Here is a 20,753-nt window from a genome sequence, read left to right on the forward strand (position 1 = left end):
AAGAATACTTTACTTTACATCACATCCCACAGTCCAAGCAAAGAATCCCATGTCCATGATATAAACTGGATACCTGCTTGATCTTTCTCCTCTACGGTAAAGCAAATAGCTGTGGTTCTTTATGATGAGAGCTTTGGGGCACATCCTTTTGAGAGCAGCAGAAGTCTCCCCCGAAGCCTCATAAACAGCCAAGGGTCTGTCACCTCCCTCCTCTTTTGTAAAGTTACTGTCACTCTTTGGCAAACATTCTCAAAGTCTGGGTTTGGGGGTCATGATGGATCCTAGGCAGGCTGTAACTGTTTGCTATTGATTGATATTTGGTTAGACCCAGATGATGGTCTACTTCTGCCTGGCTGACAACCCAGTGGCCTGGGAAAGACCAAAGAGCCCTTCACACGGAACCTTCAAAAAAGGAAGCAGCTGTATTTCAGCGGCAGTTCTGTCCTTGTGATGATGCCTTTAGCTGGATTCCTCTGTTGGTGCTTCTCTGAAAGTGAATAATTTGAGAGTATAAAAACATTTATTACAAAACTACAGTATTGTATAACAACTATTCTTATTGAAAGTCATGGACTCCTTATATAGATTGATGTCTGTCTTTGCGGTGAAAACATACAATAGGCCCCACGTAGGAAAGAGATGTGAAAGCATATACTGGACCAAGCAGTGCTGTCTTGAGACAGGGAAGAGCCCACCAGGGAATCAACTGCCCCAGAAATGCTGATGGACAGGCAGCCAGGTCCTGGGCTCAGGGTGGGTCCTGTAGAAACTGCCTGATATTCTTTCCTTATGTAGAACTGATGGACGGCGCTGGTCTTTGGCCTCTTTGCCTTCTTCAGGCTATGGAACCAACACTCCGAGCTCCACTGTCTCAGTAAGTAGCCAAATCTGTGGCCACGCCTCCTTCGCCCTAAGGAAGGACTTCCCTGCAGGTTGCTGCTCCCTATCCAGTGTTCCAAAATGCTTCTCAACTTTTCCTCCAAAGCCAAACTCACATGGGTTGCTTGGGGATGCTGCTGCGTGGCCAGAGGGCTGGTGACCCTTCACGGCCATAGCCAGACCCATCAGAACCTTCGGAAAGGATTAACCAGCACCCTCTCCTAGTGGAGTCAGAGGAGGGCTTGAGAATGGACTTTGGCTTTGCCAATGAGGCCAGGCATGGGGGATTCTAAGCATGGTTGCCCTACTCCCCCCAACCTTATTTCTAGAACTGCAACCGAGAACAGATCATCCTTCCCGTGTCCCAAAGATTTGATAGACACTCTCCCTCTTTCTTTCATATTCTCCTTTCAATAAAGAATGGAAGGGTGATTGATATCTAAGCCTGGTGTGTATTAGCAAAAGGCTGGACCTGTCTCTAAAATGTTTACGTATATTTGTTTTAGAGAAGGTTTTAGCCTAAATCACAACAGATGTGCTAATTGCTGTTATGCACAATTGACCCTAAAATGGATCATCCTCATTGAGTAACTTTTTTTTAAAGCCAGGATGACAGGGTTGGCAAACTTTCTCTACAAAGGGCCAAATACGTAGGACGTGTTTTAGGCTTTGCAGGCCGTACAGAAACAGGCTGCATAGCTGATAAGCCACCCCCATTTTTTCCGGCATTCATAGGTCTTCCTGCTTCCCATCTTTATTCATGAATCTCCAGCAGAGAGAAGGAGTATCATTTCCTTCTTTGACCTACATATTACTCTTAAACTAATCCAAAGATCTCACTGGGCTTTGGCAGTTGTTAAGCTTAAGATCTTTTCCCCTTTTCCCCATAATCCTTTACTCAAACAAGTGATTATTTTCAACCCAAGGTAAATGTCTCATAGATGTAGAAATATTCCTGTTCAGTACATCTTAAAAAGAATCATCCCATCACTCCAGCTTACTGCGATACTTTAAAATACCAATTTTTCCCACCATGAGTTACATCGCTCCACCAGCTTCATGTTCACTGCAGTTGAGCGAGGATACTTTCTGCAGCTTTGATCCAAATCATTTATAAAAATGTGGCCAAGCCCTGTAGAGACCTCCCACTAGCTGTTTACAACTTCGCATATTATAGCATTTCATGAGAGAAAGCATACACTGTTAGCCAAAAAAAAAAAAGAAAAAGAAAATGCTGATTTCTCACTTGGTATTGACCCTGTGGCAGCAGAGTTCTCTCAGTGTGGCTGCAGCTTTGACTCTAAGTGGATTTAGATAGTTAAGCTGAGATCCTCGATCAGTTGGTAAATTGAAAGTGGGCCGACGGTGTTCGACTTGCCCTCTCTCTTCGCCACTCTTGTCAGGGAAAGGGGGAATTTCCCGGTCCTGGGGCTGAGTGGGTCGTCTCAGCCGTGGCTGGGTCTGTGGGTGTCTGTGGCAGCACTAGCAGTGGCACCCCCTCAGATGGCCTGTTGTGATTGGCCTCATCGGCAGTCCTCCGTCAGCAAGCCGTGTTTAGAATTCATGATGGTTTTCAGGTCAAGTCCATTCTTTGGGTTGAGATCTGAAAGTAATTTTCTTCCCTGCTGGATTTTCCTGCCTGCTGATGTCCCTAGATTATGGACACAGCCTCAGGAACGCCAGTTCTCCTCTGGATAACAGCCAGAAGGAACATGGCTGAGCCGTCCCTGGGGCAGCTCCCTCAGGGTTGTGGAAGGGAGAACTTAAGGGGATGTCATTTGCAGCCAGGCATACTTAGAACATGTCCTGAGCCAGGAAGCGTGATTTATTAATGATTTACTGTTCCAGCTAGCTAGAAGTTTCGTTGAAGGCAAGGATCCATGCAGAAGAATCTACTTTTTACCACCTAAACAGGCTCCTACGCAGTTACTGAATTCACACAGCCCAGGAAGGTCTGGGGCCAACTTCCAGCACAACTCCTGAAGACTCTAGTGTCTTGGCTTCCTCAGGGCCGAAGGCTCTGAAGGGTGATAGGTGAACAGGATTGTGCATAGTCAAGGCTAAAGGAAGCAGGGGAAAGAAGATCTGCTTTGGGTTTACACTGACCAGGAATTCCCAGACTACTTTTAGTCCTTCTGTGTTCCTGGACTACCCTTGGACATGTCTTTAATGCTGTCTCTTAATGTTTTCCTCTAGTCGTCATGCTCCTCACAGGAAAAGCTGCATCAATTGCCTTTCCAGCCTACAGCTGATGAGCTGCACTTCTTGACAAAGCATTTCAGCACAGAGAGTGTGCCAGATGAGGAGGGACGGCAGTCCCCAGCCATGCGGCCGCGCTCCCGCAGCCTCAGGTGAGGAGTGCTCTCTGCTCACTGCCCCGGACCTGGAGCTCAGCTTGTTTGCACAGCACAGGGGTTAGCACACTTACTCTGTAAAGGGCCAAGAGAGTAAATATCTTAGGCTTTTCAAGCCATATAGCTCTGTCACAACTGCTTAGCTCTGCTGTTGTATTGTGAAAGCGTCCTCTAATAATATGTAAACTTCATTTACAAAAAAAGTAGTGGGCCCGATTTGGTCTGTAGGCTGTAGCTTGATGACCCCCGACACAGCACACTAGCCAGCTTAAGTGAGTCAAGCCCAGCAAAGCTCAGTCCCTTTTTGGCTTCAGGTACTGCTCAGCCCATCACCCCAAGAGATATTTGACAATGCTGTCAAGTGGTCTCTTTCTTTTTCCCTTTAAAGGTGGTTAGCAGTAGGAGTATACTTCAAACTCCATTCAGTGAAAGGAGAGTAATGATGTCATCAATTCTGATGGTTATCTGGCTACAGAACCTGTAGGCCCAGGGTATATGAGCTAGGCCAGCTGAAGACACAGGTAGCTGACTTGCTAGCCCATTTTAAAAGCAGAATTAAATGCCCATCTGAATCTATCTTTATTCCTGGAAACACTTGGGCCCATCTTTGTCAAACTAAACAAATCTTTTTTTTTTTTTTTTTTTTTTGAGACAGAGTCTTGCTTTGTTGCCCAGGCTAGAGTGAGTACCATGGCATCAGCCTAGCTCACGGCAACCTCAAACTCCTGGGCTTAAGCAATCCTACTGCATCAGCCTCCCAGGTAGCTGGGACTACAGGCATGCGCCACCATGCCCGGCTAATTTTTTCTATATATATTTTAGTTGGCCAGCTAATTTCTTTCTATTTTTAGTAGAGACGGGGTCTCACTCTTGCTCAGGCTAGTCTCGAACTCCTGACCTTGAGCTATCCACCTGCCTCGGCCTCCCTGAGTGCTAGGATTACAGGTGTGAGCCACCGCGCTGGCTAAACAAATCTTAACAGCTGATTTATTTGTGAATTCCTTAGATTAATTGTCCATTCTCTTTGGCGTGAGCTGTAAATCTGTGCCAAAATTCCAGGTTAAGGAAGACAATGGAGATTAAAATAAGCATGACTTTAATGACCGGGCGGAGGGGCAGGGGGACATGGGGATCCCAGAGGAGCAGTGCCTTCCAGGAAGAATCCCTTCAGGTAATGTTGGCACGATGAGTGACAGGGAGTACGCTGGGCCAGACCACAAAGGCTGGTTTGGGTTCAGAGATTGATGAAGATGACGACTAGGACATCAGTGCAGAGGATCAAGAATACAAAGGAGTGAGTGTGGGGTCTCCAGCGTCTTTCTTTGTCTCACAGAGGAACACCTGAGTCTTGGTGATCTCAGCAACCCACACCCAATAAAGGTACCTTTGAGGCCAGTTGAGATGTATTTATTTATTTTGAGGCAGAGTCTCACTCTATCACCCAGGCTGGAGTGCAGTGGCCTGATCATAGCTCACTGCAGCCTTGAACTCTTGGGCTCAAGGGATCCTTCCACCTCAGCCTCCCAAGTAGCTGGGACTATAGGCGTAGGCCACCATGCCTGGCTAAATTTTTTAATTTTTTGTAGAGATGGGGTCTCGCTGTGTTGCCCAGGCTGTTCTCGAACTCCTAGTCTCAAGCTATCCTCCCGCCTCAGCCTCCTGAGTAGCTGGGACTACAGGTGTGCGCCATGGTGCCCAGCTAAGGCCAACTGAGGTTGAGAGGCTCACAGTGATGCTCAGGGAAATCCCTGCTATATTACTCTTAAATCCTTGGTAATGTGCATCCATGCAGCAGGCAAAACATGGCCCATTCCAGGGAAGAAAGAGAGCAACAGGTCTAAACCTAACCCAGCTGGGATCACATGTCAGGGACACTAAACTGGACAGGACCCAAATAGCCATTCAGTTGTGTGGCTCAAACTTTGAAATCCTTTAAGGAGATGTAACCATACATGGGCTAGAGGGGAAGATTTCGCTTATTGGGAAAGATAATAAATTAAGGCTGAAAACATGTTGGCTCCCTGCAATGGATGACCCAGACTTGTAATTCATAGCAGCCTGGAATGGCCTCATTCATCGCCTAGGTTAGTCCCACTAGCTGCAGCTAGTTTGGAGAAAAAATACAGGTGTACACAGTCTTGCTTTGGTGGTAGTTTGCTTTGATTCCTAGAACATGCTGGGGTGTATACAACCCCACTGGCCAAAACGAAAAGGACACAGAATCCTGGGGGAAGTCATCTTAGGAAAGCCACCGGTGGACTTAGGAGCCTCCTTTCTAGGCCTGCCCAGGCCCTGGCAGAGGTCTTTGTGAAAGCCAAACTTCTTGCAGGAAGATAGCCCACCTCCAGATGGTACTATTTTGAACTGAGCAAGGTACACTGGAACTGCAGGAATAAGAAAGGCTCTGAAACTCAGCACTCATTAAGTGGGGAGTGTGCAGGGAACTGAAGACAGTGGGAGGGGCAGGGGCTCTGGGAGTGGCTGTCCTCCTCCTTGATAGTTCCACAACCCTAAAGTAACAATTGTTTCTTTCTTATTTAGTCCTGGACGATCCCCAGTTTCCTTTGACAGTGAAATAATAATGATGAATCATGTGTACAAAGAAAGATTTCCCAAGGTAAGGATCCATTTAGAAGGAGACTGGCAATGTCCGTGAGGGTGTCTGCCTACAGCCAGCCCCCACAGGGAGACTCTAGAGTGAGAGAATGAGGCGCTGCCTCCAGGGGTAATCAAGAAGAACAGAAAGTCACCCAAGAGGAGGACAAGGGCTTCCAGACTGCTTGAGAAGGAGAAAGAAAGAACTGGAGAATTTATTCCTCATTGTGCACATGAGGATCCACGAGTCAGGGTTCACGCTTTGCAGGATTTGCCCTCTGGTAGCACCTTGATCCAATACAAATTTCTTAAGCAGTGCACAGGGAGTGCGCAGACACAGGTGTGCTGCACTGGCAAGCAGAAGGCTGGAGGGAGCAGGGGGTGGGGGAGACAGAGCTCAGAGTTGCTTGCTGACACTTGGATTCGCATTTTCGAGCAGGAAAATGCTGAGGGAGGAAGGTGGGTTGCTGTCCTGAGAAATAGTACACACAACTCTGGTTTGGCTGTGAGCCTCCTTGTATGTGGAAGTAGGACCTTGTTTCCCATGTGGGTTTTTTTTTTTTTTTTTTTTTTTTTTGGTTTTTTTTTTTAAACACCGCATGCCTATGCACTGTGCCCTGGCCTTCTGAAGAGAAACCCTGTTCCTGCAGAGCACAGCTGGCTCTGTCTGAGAGGGAACAGTGGGCTGACATCCACGACAGCAGAGAACATGGAGCGCTAACACCTCTCTCTTCATCCTTTGTTCAGACCCTCCTGGGTCTGTCTGTTCATCTCAATCTGGAGTGTGCAGCCTGTGGTTCCCTGCTCCCCTGGGAGTTTCTTTCTCTAGGCTCAGATACAGTCTCCTGGACACACATGGTGGCTTAGGGACAGGATGTAAAGCCCTTGTGCTTTTCTCTTTTGACACACACAGTGAAGCATAGTCATGAGGGGGAGCTCAGATTCTGGAGCCAGACTGAATTCAGATCTCATTCTACCATTTACTGGCTGTATGGCCCTGGACAGAATATTTAACTTCTCTGAGCTTCATTTGCCTCATCTACGATTGAGGAGTTTGTAAGGATTACTGAATATTAAGCTCTTCTAACAGTGCCCAGGACATAATAAGCTCTCAATGAGTGTCAGCTATTCTCCGCTGAACCTGTGCCCTGTGATCCGTCTTTCTGGCGTTGCGGTGGGCACTAGAGCATAAGAGTGAAGAAGAGGGCAGAACAGACACTCGGAATACATTTTGTTATACTTGGTTATTTGTAATGAACTTTGGGAGTATATAGAGTTGAGAAATATATCTCACATGTTTCTTCCTCTTTGTTTATTACTTGCTGTCATTCTAGTATTCCATGTTTGTGTTCATATGCAAGTCTCTAAGTCCTTCCTGTAAGATGAACTATTGTTAGAGAAAATATGTTGAGATTCCTTGCCTGCCTTCTCTCTCCCCTACTCCCACTCTTTCTCTCTCTTCCTCTCTCGCTCTCCACACACACCACATAGATATGCAGGTATGTATACATTTGCCTAAACACACACTGGAAATCAGAAACCACTACCTGGTGGCAAAAGATTCCTAAATGGGCAACTAGGAACTTATGTGTGTTTGTCATTTTGACATGACTGTGCAGTTAGATCCCCAAGAGGCTTCTGAATCAAACCTCAGTTCTGCTGTGCTGGGAATGCAGACCCTGTTCACATTGCTATCTACAAGCCCCCCGTCCCAACTTGGAGTCTGTGACCAGGCAGGTTCACACCTTCAGTATACATCGTCTGAACATCCGTTTAGCTCCCTTGGATCCTAAGGTTAAGTAAGAGGATCCTGAGACAAATAAAACTGTCTCTGACTTGAAGAACTTCCTAGTCCAGAGAAAGGTTTAACAATCAGCAATGTGCATACACTAAGTTTGCACAGTTGGGAGGTCCAGTGAGAGCACAGAGGAATGGAAACCCTAGTTTGTCTGGGGGAGTGAAAGGCTCCTCAGAAGAGTTATGATGCTTGAACTGAGATTAGAAGAATTAGGAGTACACCAAGCAGACTTGGCAGGGTGAAAAAGCCATACACAGGGAACAGCATGAACAAAGGCAGAGGCATGAAACAGCATAGCAAAGGAGGAAAACAGCAAACACTTCCGTGTCCTTAGAGCAAAAGAGCTTGCTCTGCAGGGAGTGGTGGGAGATGGGCACAGCCAGGCGGTAGAGGGCCTTGAATGTACTGCTAAGGCATCTTGACTTGAAGGTGATCTCTCCATGTCTCTAGTTATCAGGTTTTCCAGATACAGTGTCAGGAAACCAGGATCACAGTGAGCCCATTATTTTGCTATTACCAGGTCCTTCAGGCTTAGCTCCAACTGAGTTGGGACTAGAAGGGAAATGTCTCTTTTCTTGCTTTTATTCCCAGGCCACTGCACAAATGGAAGAGCGACTAGCAGAGTTCATTTCCTCCAACACTCCAGACAGCGTGTTGCCCTTGGCAGATGGAGCACTGAGCTTTATTCATCATCAAGTAATTGAAATGGCCCGAGACTGCCTGGATAAATCTCGGAGTGGCCTCATTACATCACACTATTTCTATGAACTTCAAGAGAATTTGGAGAAACTTCTGCAAGATGTGAGTGTCCTCATGCTGGGCCCTGGTGAAACCTGCACGTGGTATTGGATTATTAGTCCCAGGCTGAGATCCGAGCATTAGTGGTGGTCTCAGTCTTCCCAGCCTGCTTGCCACCCACCCCCAGGTGTGGTGCCAGTGGACTTAGATTCCTCCTCAGTCCCCTGCATTACTGAGAGAAGCCTGCTTGGTGTCAGAGGAACTCAGTTCTATGAGTTCTTTATTTTCTAAATCCAAAGCTATATTACTCTGCCTGAAGCTCCAACATTATTGGTATTCATGAGTATTTGACTAGGAGATTTGTTATGCAAAGCCAAAAAGTGGTCCCAATGGCTGTGGTCGCTCTCTTCTACTAGAAATATTGGTTTAAGCAGGGCCTTCAGACTGTTTCTCCTCAGCCAAGGGAAAGCAAGTCCAAGACTTGCACTGTGGATTTATCCATTTGGTGACATTCCATTTACATGGTGAGAAGTTCTCGAGTTGGAACTTACATATTTAGAGATCTGATCCTTCCCAGTTTGAAAAATTTGTAAGAGGCTGAAGGTAAAGTAATCCAGAGATGGCCAAGACCAAAGCACACATTGAATTCTTAGCCACTGCTTCATGCTCCAGTGTTCTCTTTGCTGTTGGCCTCTCCAATAAGGTGCCCAGGTACCTTCCCACTCAGATCACAGCTGCTCCATACTGTACCTTAGTACACTTTGGGAAGAGGAGGCGTGCCTGTCTCCCCAGAGCTCTTCATGTCACTAGAGAATTTTTCCCAGTCCAGAAACTGTTACTAGCTCCAGACCCAGGACCTATCTCTGGAGTAGTACCAGCTGAGCTGAGAGCCCAGGGCTGATGGTCAAACAGGACTTCAGTGTGTGCGTCTAGAAATTAGAAGGAGCAGGGAATTGAAAAAAAATTTTTGTTAGAGAACAAATGAATCTAGAGACAGAGTGACTAAAGATGGTCATGATTATTGCCGTCAAATATTGGAAGAATTGGCTGGGCACAGTGGATCACGCCACTCCCAGCACTTTGGGAGGCCAAGGCAGGAGAATTACTTGAGGCCAGGAGTTCAAGGTCAGTCTGAGCAACATAGAGAGACTTCCTCTCTACAAAAAATTTAAAAAAAGAAAAAGAAAAAATTAGCTAGATGGCATGTGCCTGTAGTCCTAACCACTCCAAGAGGCTGAGCCGGGAAGATCACTTGAGCCTGGGAGTTGGGGGTCACGGTGAGCTGTGATTACGCCAATGCACTCCTGTCTGGGCAACAAAGTGAGACTCTGTCTCAGAAAAGAAAAAAAAAATATTGGAAGGATTCTTACATGTAAAAGATAGCAGATTGTTCTCTGTGCCCCTAAAAGATATAACTAGCCCAGTGCGCAGGAGTTACACTGAGAAAGTTTTGATTTAATAGGTAAAAAAGTACTTCCTCATACAAAAATGCCTTTTTCTGATTTCAAAGAAAATATTTAAATTCAAACATTGTAGAAATATGACTTTAGAAAGCCAAAGCCCTATGAAAATCACTGGCAGCTATTTATTTCTCTTAAAGAAAAACTTTCTTTTTAAAATTATTACTTTTTTTTTTTTTTTTTTTTTTTGAGACAGAGTCTCACTCTGTTGCCCGGGCTAGAGTGAGTGCCGTGGCGTCAGCCTAGCTCACAGCAACCTCAAACTCCTGGGCTCAAGCGATCCTCCTGTCTCAGCCTCCCGAGTAGCTGGGACTACAGGCATGCACCACCATGCCCGGCTAATTTTTTCTATATATATTTTTAGCTGTCCATATAATTCTTTCTATTTTTAGTAGAGATGGGGTCTCGCTCTTGCTCAGGCTGGTCTCGAACTCCTGAGCTCAAACGATCCGCCCACCTCGGCCTCCCAGAGAGCTAGGATTACAGGCGTGAGCCACCGCGCCCGGCCTAAAATTGTTATTATTTTTTTTTAGAGATAGGGTCTTGCTCTGTCGCCGAGGCTAGAGAGCAGTGGTACCTCACTCACTGCAGCCTCAAACTCCTGGGCTCAAGTGATCCTGCCTCCTCATCCTCCCATGTAGCTGGGGCTACAGGCATGCGCCACCATGCCTGACCAATTTTTATTTTTAGAGATGAGAGTCTCACTATGTTGCCCAGGCTGGTCTCCAACTCCTGGGGTCAAGTGATCCTCCTGCCTTTACCTCCCAAAGTGCTGGGATTAGTGGCTTGAGGCACTGTGCCCGGCCAGGAATAACTTTCTAACAGTTTTCTAGCAATAGATAGGGGTGCCCCAGAGACATTTGGGAATCAGGGATTGCTGCATCAGATGAAGGATTACTGTAGAGTACCTTGAAAGCTGCCTTGTACGTCTAAAATTGATCTTCTAAAATGCTAAATCCAGAGCTTTGCCCAAAACCTTCAGGCATTTTCTCAGACTAACTGCACCTGGGGGTAGGTTGTTTGGTACAGTAGGAAGAGCACTGAATTTGGAGCCAGTTTGTTCATCTGTTCCCTAATTTGCTAGGCCCTTGGAATACAGAAAAGAATTTAATGTAGGCTTTATCTTAGGGAATTTGTCATTGATGGGGTTACAGACCCATCAGCATGTACTTGCATAAAAATAACAGGTATTGTTTATTGACGTGTACTGTGTGCCAGACACGACACTGAGTGCTTTATGTGAATTCTCTCACTTTATTTGCTATATAGTACAATGTGATTGATGAGCTCTAAATAGAGGTAGGTCCTGAGCACAGAGGAGGATGTGCTGACTCTGCATGGAAAGTCCAGGGAAGGTTGAGTGTTGACAAGTAGGTAGGGTTCATTGAAGCTAGGAAATAGTATGAACAACCTCACAGAGGTGTAAAGATACGTGATACATTGCAGAAATTGCAGATAAAATAGTTTGGCATGACTAGAGTAAAAGATGCCTGCAGGGAAAAGTTTGTAGATGAATTTGAAGAGTTAGACTGGGGGCCAAGGGATGAAGGGCCTTGTGAGGAGCTTAGCTTTTATCATGAAGTCAGTGGGGTACCATTCGGTGGTGTTAAATTGAAAAATGACACAATCAGATTTGCATTTAAAATAGTAAAAATCAGTAGCATTCATGGAGCACTTAATACATGCTAGACACTGCATTACCTTGTTTAATTTATCTAATCTTCAAAATCCTATAAGAAAGGTACTATTATTAGTCCCTAAATTTACTAATGAGAAAACTGAAGCCTGAAAGGGCTAAGTTAGCCCAAGGTAACTCATTTCTTAAGCAGCAAAACCAGAGCCCAAACTCAGGTTTGTCTTATTCCAGAGTCTAAGGTCATGCATTTTCCAGCATTGAGTAGACAAACATTGACTGACGTCTGCTATATGGGAAGCACTATGCTAGGCCCAGCGGGTGAGGAACGAGAGAAAGAGACACAGCCTCTCTACTCGCTAGGCCCAGCACACAGACAACTCTATAAAACGACATGATGGTGCCATGCGGTACACGCAAACAGAACATAGAAAAGGGAGCTCACAGGTATTCAATCTTCATAAAAAAGAAAAGGGAATAATTACATCTTTTCCTTCTTGTGTGTGCATATGTGTCTGTTGGGGGCAGGGGACTGTTTTGCTATTTTTAGATTTAATTTAATACTTAAATTTTTTTTTTTTTTTTTTTGAAACAGAGTGTCACTCTGTTGCCCAGGCTAGAGTGCTGTGGTGGCAGCCTAGCTCACAGCAACCTCAAACTCCTGGGCTCAAGCAATCCTACTGCCTCAGCCTCCCGAGTAGCTGGGACTACAGGCATGTGCCACCATGTGCAGCTAATTTTTCATATATATATATTTTTAGTTGTCCAGCTAATTTCTATTTTTTTAGTAGAGATGGGGTCTCGCTCTTGCTCAGGCTGGTCTCGAACTCCTGAGCTCAAACGATCTACCTTCCTCTGCCTCCCAGAGTGCTAGGATTACAGGTGTGAGCCACCGCACCAGCCACAGCCAATACTTAAATATCTAATTTAAAATTTAATATTTTGCTATTTTTCTTTCCTTGTAACCCATTCACTACTCAGTCTTCTGTCTTCTACTTTGCCTTTCCAACATTGCACTAAAACTGTTCAGACACAAGTCACCAAGGAACTAGTTGGCCAATTAACAAATCCTGTGGCCTCTTTCAGCCCTAGTCTTCCTTCACCTCTCTACAGCACACAGCAAATACCTCCTGTTGAACCGTTTCCCCTGGTCATCTGTTCCCTGTTCTCACCGGTCTTGCTGCCTCTTAGGTTCCTCCTCTGCCCATCTCTTAAATGCCGGTGTTTCATGGGCACCATCCTGAATGTCTGTTCTCCTCTTTCCCCTTCCTCCACACTCTCCCTGATGAGCTTCCTCTGCTCCCACGTCTTGAGTTTTCCTCTGTCGCTGAGGACTCCTAGGTGCGACTGCCACCCTGACAGTTCTCCTGAGCTCCAGATCAGCACTCCCAGCTGCTTACTGGACTCCTGCACTTTGACTTCCCCATATTGGTTCATGTTCTTTGGTTGCAAGTAATAGAAATCTCACTTGGAATAGTGCAAGCACTAATGGAAAACTGATTATAAGGGTAAAAAAAGTGGGTCTTAGAGAATTGAAACTAGGAGTACAACACGGCCGTAGGAAGGGGAGCTCAGGAAGCACTCATTCTCCCTTTCTTGTCTCTGTATTTTTTTTCTTCTGTGCTGCTTTTCCTCCATCTCCATGGTGGCCATGGCCATCCCTTTTCACAGTTCTTATATATTTGTGCCACAGTGATATGAACAATTGTCTTTCTGTCTACTTTTAAATTCCTAGGCAAGTAATCCACCCTGGTCAGCCATTGGAGGTGGGAGGGAAGGTGCAGCCACACCGTACAAATGTGGCTCCTAGAAACCAGAGCAGCTCCCAGAAAAAAGAGAAAGTCTTCCCAGGCCAAGCAGATACCCAGGAAAGTATCTAGTGTGGGGACCTCAAACTCTACAAGTCCAAAACTGAACTTATGTTTTCTGCCTAGCTGCTCTTTATCACAAATGCAGTATCTTCTTTACCTGTCCTCACCTAAGTGCCTTATCTTCTTATAGTGTCATCTATTCACTGAAATTTTCCTAAAATTAAAGCTGCAGCAGTTACCTTCTACTCCTGCTTCTTTCACCCCTCAGGTCTACCCCGTTGTCTGCAGCAGCCCAAGTCTGCCCACCTGTCTCCATTCTTACTGCCTTGATTTAGGCCTTTTCCTCTGAATTATTGCAGTCGTCTGTTAATGGGTTTTCCTGCTTTTAGCCTTGCCCTGTGTAGTGCAGCTTTACGTCGCAGCCAGAGTGACCTTTCTGACATACCTGTCTGGTCATGTCACCCCCCAGCTTTGAGGTCTCTCTATGCCTTACAATCTGTCTGGGCTGGAAAGTGAACATCAATGAAGGCTCCGCTGAGAGTAGCCCCTTGAGCTGGTGTCTAGAGGGTAAATGAAGCTTGTTGGCCAGAGAAGCAGGTAAAGCTGTGTGTCTGTGTGACATTTCTTGGTGTCAAAGCTCAAATGGTTCCTGAGGAGCAACTTGCCCCTCTCACAGCTGACTAGCCTTCTCTGAGTTCTTGGCTCCGCGGAGCTCTCTATACTCCCAGGTCATTTCTCCCTGTCATCAGCTCTGCCCAGTCGGGTCCTGCTTAGCCCAACCACACTGGCCGGCCAACAGATTGCTGAGGTGACCTTTGTCTTCTCTATAGGCTCATGAGCGCTCAGAGAGCAACGAGGTGGCTTTTGTGATGCAGCTGGTGAAAAAGCTGATGATCGTCATTGCCCGCCCAGCTCGGCTCCTGGAATGCTTGGTGAGTGGACTCTGGGAAGGTTAGGGGGGGAGATTTGGAGAGGGCCTATAAAGGAATTTTCCTGCTGACAGCAAAATTGGTGATACCCACTGCCATCTCTGTTGCTGAGGTCCTTATTTAAACAAGATTTGCAAGCACTGGGGGGCGAAACAGCGTCCTGTGAGGACAAGCAGGTGGTCCTGAGGGGTGTGGCGGGGGTCAGTGTTAGTCTGGCCCACCCCATGCCATGCAGGCTCCAGATTGGTGAGGGCCCTGGGGCCAAGGAGCATCAGGAGCTTAGGCCAGTCGAGTTTGGACAAGTTGAGTCCTTCATTTAATCATTCAGCTACACTTTACCACTTAGTACCTACCTCATGCTGGAGGTACAGATGTGAATAAAGAAGAGTCCTGATCTCACAGTGCTTCCTCTATAGTGGAGTTAGGGAGGATAAGGCAGGAGGACATGGAAATAATAATTATAATATTGTAAGAAGTGGTACAACTGACGTCAGTTCAAGCTGCAGGACGAACATGGCGAAGGAAGTGCTTTAGTCCTGCTTACAGTGGACATTCGTGGTCCCTCAGGAAATGTGAGGCTTACTCAGTACCTGAAGGGTGAGTGTGACTTTGCCAGGTGGGGGCCTGGGAGAGAGTATTCAGTGGCGTGGAGGGTGTGTTTGAGCAAGTCGGGGGATAAACTGGGAGGCAGGCCACGCTGAGATCAGGGAGGGGGTTGGTTCTCAGCTCAGGAGTTTTACATTATCCCTGTGGCCACTTGCAGTACCAGAAAGTTTAGATAAGAATGTGACATGATCAGATTTACTTTTTTTTTTAAACCAACTGTATTGTTATAATTTATATAAAATAAAATATATCCCTTTGAGCATACAGTATTTTGAGTTTTAACATTTATACCCTTTCCCTATAAGAGGCTGAAATTAAAAAAAAAAAAAAAAAAAAACAGAACAATTATACAATTGTACAATCACTGCCACAGTCAAGATGGAGAATATCTCTATCAGCCCAGAAGGTTCCCTTGTGCCCCTTTGTCGTCAGTCCTTTCCCCTCCTGTGCCCAGGCAGCCACTTACCTGCTTTCTTTCACTGTGGATAAGTTTGCACGTTATACAGCTTCATGTAAATGAAGCCATATAGTATGTTCTGACTTCTTTCACTCAGTGTAATGTTTTTGGAAATTTCATACATTTTTGTTGCATATCTCAGTAGTTGATTCGTATTTATTTCTGATTAAATATTCCATCAGTTTTAGTCCTTAGTCCTAAGAAAGATTATTTTGGCTGCAACATAGATAGTAATTGGAATAGAGAGTGGGATGGCCAGGGAAACCAGTGCACAGGCACGTACAGCAACTCACGTGAGACATGGTGGCCAGAACTAGGACAGTGGTAGGAGAGCAGAGAGGCAGAGGTGCATTAGAGAGGTATTTATGAGATAGACATCCTGACCAGCTAGGGGCTGGGGAAGATTAAGAAGTTAAGATGACTTCCAGGTCTAGCTTAGACTATATCCAGATAGGTAATAGTATAGTTCTCCAAAACAGTGGGGCCAGAGGGGATGAAAGCAAGAGCAGGGGCCTAGGCTTGTGACCAAGCAGAGAGCCCCTCCCTTAAGAACATAAAGGCCATGGCTAAGCAGGGGCTTGGAATCAGGCCTGGGTTTGAATGTTGGTTTTCTGTTCCTTCCTACCTCTGTGACCATGGACAAGTCATTGCATTTCCTGTGGGCCTCAATTTCCTCACTGAGGTCAAGGAGTTGCTGTAAGGATTTCACCCAGATTGTGGCACTTAGTAGGCACTCAGTAAGTGAGACCCTCATTATTATGTGCAGGCGCAAGGACAGCGCTCTGTTCAACATTGGATCTCCAGCCCCTAGCACACAGAGGTGCTCAGTAAATACTGAAGGTATGCATGCACCACAGGGCTGTGAGCCGAAGCTCTTGAGAACCATAACTGAGTGTGTGCCAGGACTGCTCTGGACTGGGCATCCAAACACTCCCGACAATGCCATCAGGCTGGCAGAAGGCTTGGAACCAGGTGAACAGACTGAGCTCTCTTGAAACCGAAAGCTCTGGTCCTTATTTGTGGGAAGACAGCATATGCTTAGGATGTCCAATCTGGAGATGACCTGTAAGACAGCTTCGTCCCCATTCCCATGATCCCTGAATCATATTGTTGCTGGGTATTCGGGGGTGGGACTGTCCCATCACAGAGAAGGTCTTGTTCATCTCACTCTGCTATACACTGTAAAACCACAGAGGCCAGCAGCCTTCACTTGAATCTCTCACCACGGACTCCCTCTCTCCCCTGGTACAGGAGTTTGACCCTGAAGAGTTCTACCACCTATTAGAAGCAGCTGAAGGCCACGCCAAAGAGGGACAAGGGATTAAATGTGACATTCCCCGCTACATCGTTAGCCAGCTGGGCCTCACACGGGACCCCCTAGAGGGTGAGCATCCTTCCTGGTGGCTGCTAGCGAGCTCTAACAGCACCTTGCAAAGAGGCTTAGCTTAGACATGGTTATGACATGGCTAGGGGCCTGGGGACTATAGGAGACACCCTGTGACAGACCAGCCTTTGCTTGGAATTGCTGTTCACATCTGCCTGATATATCCCAACCTGGATTGCCTTGGGCCCAACTGGGTTGCATTTAGAGCCTCAGATTTAAAAAGGTTAACAACAAAGGAGCACGATCACATTTGCAAAAATGGTCACCTCCTCTGTGTACTTACCTCTCCTGCTGGCCAAATCCTCCTGTGTCTCTGGGTGGTTCGACTCAGGGCTTCTGAGGATATCTCTGTTCTTCTGGGCTCCTGCATGAACCATGCGCTGGTCTGTGGGTGTCCTGCTCCTGCCTGCCCTGCTTCCCAGCCCCATCCAGCGAAGCAGTCTTGGCCGCAGGATAGGCACTAGTAGCCCAGCTTAGGTCTTGTTTTCCAGGACAGGTCCCAGGTTTATAGAACTTGCCAGACCTTGTGAATGGCACTGGACTTCTAGAAATAGGAGTAGCAATGATATTAGGCTTGTTTCCTCATCCAAAAGCTATGACTACATTGAGTATAGAGCCATTGAACTGGATTTGCATCCAGGCTGATGCAGAAAGCATTAATGCCTACCCGACGTGCACCTGTTACGTGATCTGAGGGGTCCTACTGAGTTGCCTGAAGTTGCCTCGTACGCTTTTCTCTTGTGTACTTGTTTCGTTTCTAGAAATGGCCCAGTTGAGCAGCTATGACAGTCCTGACACTCCGGAGACAGATGATTCAGTTGAGGTAAAGACCCTGAGCTTCTGCCCTAACCCCAAGCAAAGGGCTATGAATTCTCTTTATGAGAATGTCTGAAGGAGGGGTAGGGGAGTTTGGTGGCTGCAAACACTGTCTGAGAAGTCATTCTGTTCCTGAGGCAGAAGGGGCAGGAGGCTACAGCAGGGCTGAGCTGAGGCGATGCTGAGGCCACAGCTTCCCCACGCATGTGGCTCTGAGAAGCACGCCTGCCTCCTGCCTTCCTCCTTGTCTTCCAGGGCCGAGGGGCATCCCTTCCATCTAAAAAGACGCCCTCTGAAGAGGACTTCGAAACCATTAAGCTCATCAGCAATGGCGCCTATGGGTAAAGGCAGGGGTCAGAGTGTGGCTGGGACCGAAGTTGATTTAGCCTTTGGTCTCTTCCATGTGAGAGTGTGTGATGCCAGCCTTCTGGGCAGTGAATGCCTCGGGGTAGACTGTCCCTCCCTGAAACCTCCTGGGGAGGCAAGAGTTCAGTTCCTCTGACATCTGAGCATTGTTCTTTTTCCAGGCAAGATTCCCACCCCTCCTCCCCCCAGCACCCTTCCTCCCCCCAGCACTCCTCCTCTCCCCAGCACCCCTCCTCCCCCCAGCACCCGTCCTCTCCCCAGCACCCGTCCTCCCCCCAGCACCCCTCCTCTCCCCAGCACTCTTCTTTTCCCTGAGCTCTGGGGAAGCGTTGAGCTATGTCTTCAGGATTTTTGTCTATCAGGAAATTTAAGAGCTCTATGGGCCAGAGGTCACAGATCCTTCTTGTTAATATGCACACCCCTGCTCCCTTGTTCCTTGCATTAATCAAGGTGTGAGAGAAGGCATTTTGGGTGGTGGAGAGCACAGCTCGGTGCTAAGGGGCCATGGGGATGGGCTGGGCTGTGTTTCCCAGGGCTGTATTCCTGGTGAGGCACAAGTCCACCCGGCAGCGCTTCGCCATGAAGAAGATCAACAAGCAGAACCTGATCCTGCGGAACCAGATCCAACAAGCCTTCGTGGAGCGTGACATTCTGACTTTTGCTGAGAACCCCTTTGTGGTCAGCATGTTCTGCTCCTTTGAGACCAAGCGCCACCTGTGCATGGTGATGGAATATGTCGAAGGTACTGGAGAAAGGTGGCCTAGCACAGAGGCCAAGGCACAATCTGAGACTTAGCCCTAAACAAGGACCAGCAGCTTTGTACAGGGGTGAAGTTTCAGGGCCCAGCTTCCGCAGCCCTCTCTGACACTGGTTTCTGCCTCAGGATCTCAGAGCCATGGTGAGCCTTTGGCCACAGCGGGCACAAAGCTGCCTGGCTCTCCCATGAGGCTGCCCGTGTCAGCTGTGATGAGAGGCACTCAGGGGCAGGATGTAGCAGGCCAGCAGCTGTGGAATCTTGTACCCTAAAGCCCGCACACCTCCCCTGCTGACCTCAGACAGGAACAAAGGCGATAGCAGAGCTGCGAAAGCCCAGGGTTGGGTGCTGGGAGGATGGTATCTGGGCCCTCAGAAGAAAGGAAAGCCATTACCCTGGCTGATGGCTCGTGAAGGGGACACCCCTGCAAAATGCTCTGGAAATGGAGTAGAAGAGCGACATGGGGCATAGCTCTGGAGAGGGGCCCTCCCTCTCGCTCTTTCACTGTACAGCTTCCAAAATATTCTCCTTAAGTCTTGAAGTTGAAGCTGAACCAAATAGCCCCTTTAATTCAGTGGGTACATGCTGGGAATGCATTGTGTCACATTACTCAGAAATGAAAGGAAAGCCAATAGGAAGAAAATAAACACTAACGTCTCAGCCAAATTTGTTTATAGTATACAGTATTTCCATCCTAAAATAACTGAGTCCTATCCCTGCAAGTCATCTTACAGGCAGAGAGGCCTGGGTTCCTTCCCTCTCTGGCCTCAGCAATAGCCTTGACAGTCATTGGCAGATTCTCCTAACTTTCTGCTCCTCTTTACACCCTGTCTCCCACCCGTGCCAGCCGCAGAGGCTAGAATCACAGTCTCCAGCACCAAGGTATTCCATGAAACTCCTCTGGGACCTCAGAGATTGCGAGGCTGGAAACTGGCTAGAGCAGGGAACTGGATCCTTCCCTCATGGTGGCCTGGGCTTGTTGCAGGGGGAGACTGTGCCACTCTGCTGAAGAACATCGGGGCCCTGCCTGTGGACATGGTGCGTCTGTACTTTGCGGAAACCGTGCTGGCCCTGGAGTACTTACACAACTATGGCATCGTGCACCGGGACCTCAAGCCTGACAAGTATGCCCACGGTCTGGGTCCCTTGCCCAGGGTCTCCCTTGTGGGCCTCTAGATAAATGGAGGCAAACACAGTACATTTGAATCTGTCCCAGAATGGCTGCTGGGAAACAGTGCTCACGTGTGCGTCCATTTAGGCCTAGTACTTTAGTCCCTGACCACCCAGATACAAAGACCTTTGCCACAAAGTCTGGTGGGAGCACCATAAGGCTTCAGTGACATGAAAGAGTCACTGAGGAGCTCCACTGAAGAAGCCAAGCAGGAACAAAAGAATCAGCACTTCTAGTAGATGGCTAAACAAATGTCCCAACATTTGCTGACAGGTTCTCTGTGCCAGGCTCTATAGTCTAGGTTTAAATATAGTCCCTGGCGTGTAGAATTTGAGTCTGCAGTGGGAGCCAGAAATATGTGTGTTTAGGCTATTTCTTAGAGGGCATTGGTCAGGTGGAAACAGGAGGGAGAAGCTTTCTAAAGCTGAGGAGCGGGAATGTTCAAAGGCACATGAGTGTGAGGGAACATTGCCCGCTCAGGACCTCAGAGTATGGCCACAGTTTAGATAGACAGTACGTCAGGGAGCAGTAAGAGAAAAGGCTAGAGAGATAGGCAAGGGACTCTTCAAGGGCCTTTTTGTTAAGTTTGGGTTTTATTTTAAAGGATCCTAGAAAGTCTTTGAAGGGCCTGTTACCCGAAGGTATGATGGAATGACATGCTCACATTCTGGTTTAGGTTTAGAAAGATCTCCTGCCAGCGGAAAGAGACAGTGAGGCCACTGCAGTAAACCAGCCAGAGAGAGTCAGGGTGGAGAAGAGAGGGGACAGCGCTGGAAGTAGAAAGGAAAGAAGATCAGGTTGAGTGGGAGTGGAAAGGAAAGCGAGGAAACAGAGTATCTCCCAGATTGCCAGCTGGAGACTGGTGCAGGGGGACGAGCCTCTGTGGTAGAAAGTGGCTTTGACATTAGACCTGAGTTCAAATGGCCACTCTTCTGCTGTTTAACGTGGTGAGTTTGACTCTGTTAATTAAATTCCCCTGAGCTTCATATGCCTCCTAAAACT

The 20,753-nt window shown here is 47.3% G+C and overlaps 1 protein-coding gene across 2 annotated transcripts in view; it reads left to right on the forward strand.

The window, feature by feature from the left end:
* MAST2 (microtubule associated serine/threonine kinase 2) overlaps nucleotides 1–20,753 on the forward strand; it is a 196,910-nt gene that overhangs the window by 167,874 nt on the left and 8,283 nt on the right. For both annotated transcript variants that reach the window (XM_069479909.1, XM_069479908.1), the window contains 10 exons: nucleotides 796–874; nucleotides 3,076–3,230; nucleotides 5,775–5,850; nucleotides 8,218–8,427; nucleotides 14,099–14,200; nucleotides 16,512–16,644; nucleotides 17,406–17,467; nucleotides 17,716–17,801; nucleotides 18,360–18,568; nucleotides 19,566–19,704. In XM_069479909.1, the coding sequence (XP_069336010.1) occupies nucleotides 796–874; nucleotides 3,076–3,230; nucleotides 5,775–5,850; nucleotides 8,218–8,427; nucleotides 14,099–14,200; nucleotides 16,512–16,644; nucleotides 17,406–17,467; nucleotides 17,716–17,801; nucleotides 18,360–18,568; nucleotides 19,566–19,704 (1,251 nt within the window). The remainder of the gene's footprint in view (nucleotides 1–795; nucleotides 875–3,075; nucleotides 3,231–5,774; nucleotides 5,851–8,217; nucleotides 8,428–14,098; nucleotides 14,201–16,511; nucleotides 16,645–17,405; nucleotides 17,468–17,715; nucleotides 17,802–18,359; nucleotides 18,569–19,565; nucleotides 19,705–20,753) is intronic.

The sequence above is a fragment of the Eulemur rufifrons genome, chromosome 8 (genome assembly GCF_041146395.1).
Source record: "Eulemur rufifrons isolate Redbay chromosome 8, OSU_ERuf_1, whole genome shotgun sequence".
Classification (NCBI taxonomy): domain Eukaryota; kingdom Metazoa; phylum Chordata; class Mammalia; order Primates; family Lemuridae; genus Eulemur; species Eulemur rufifrons.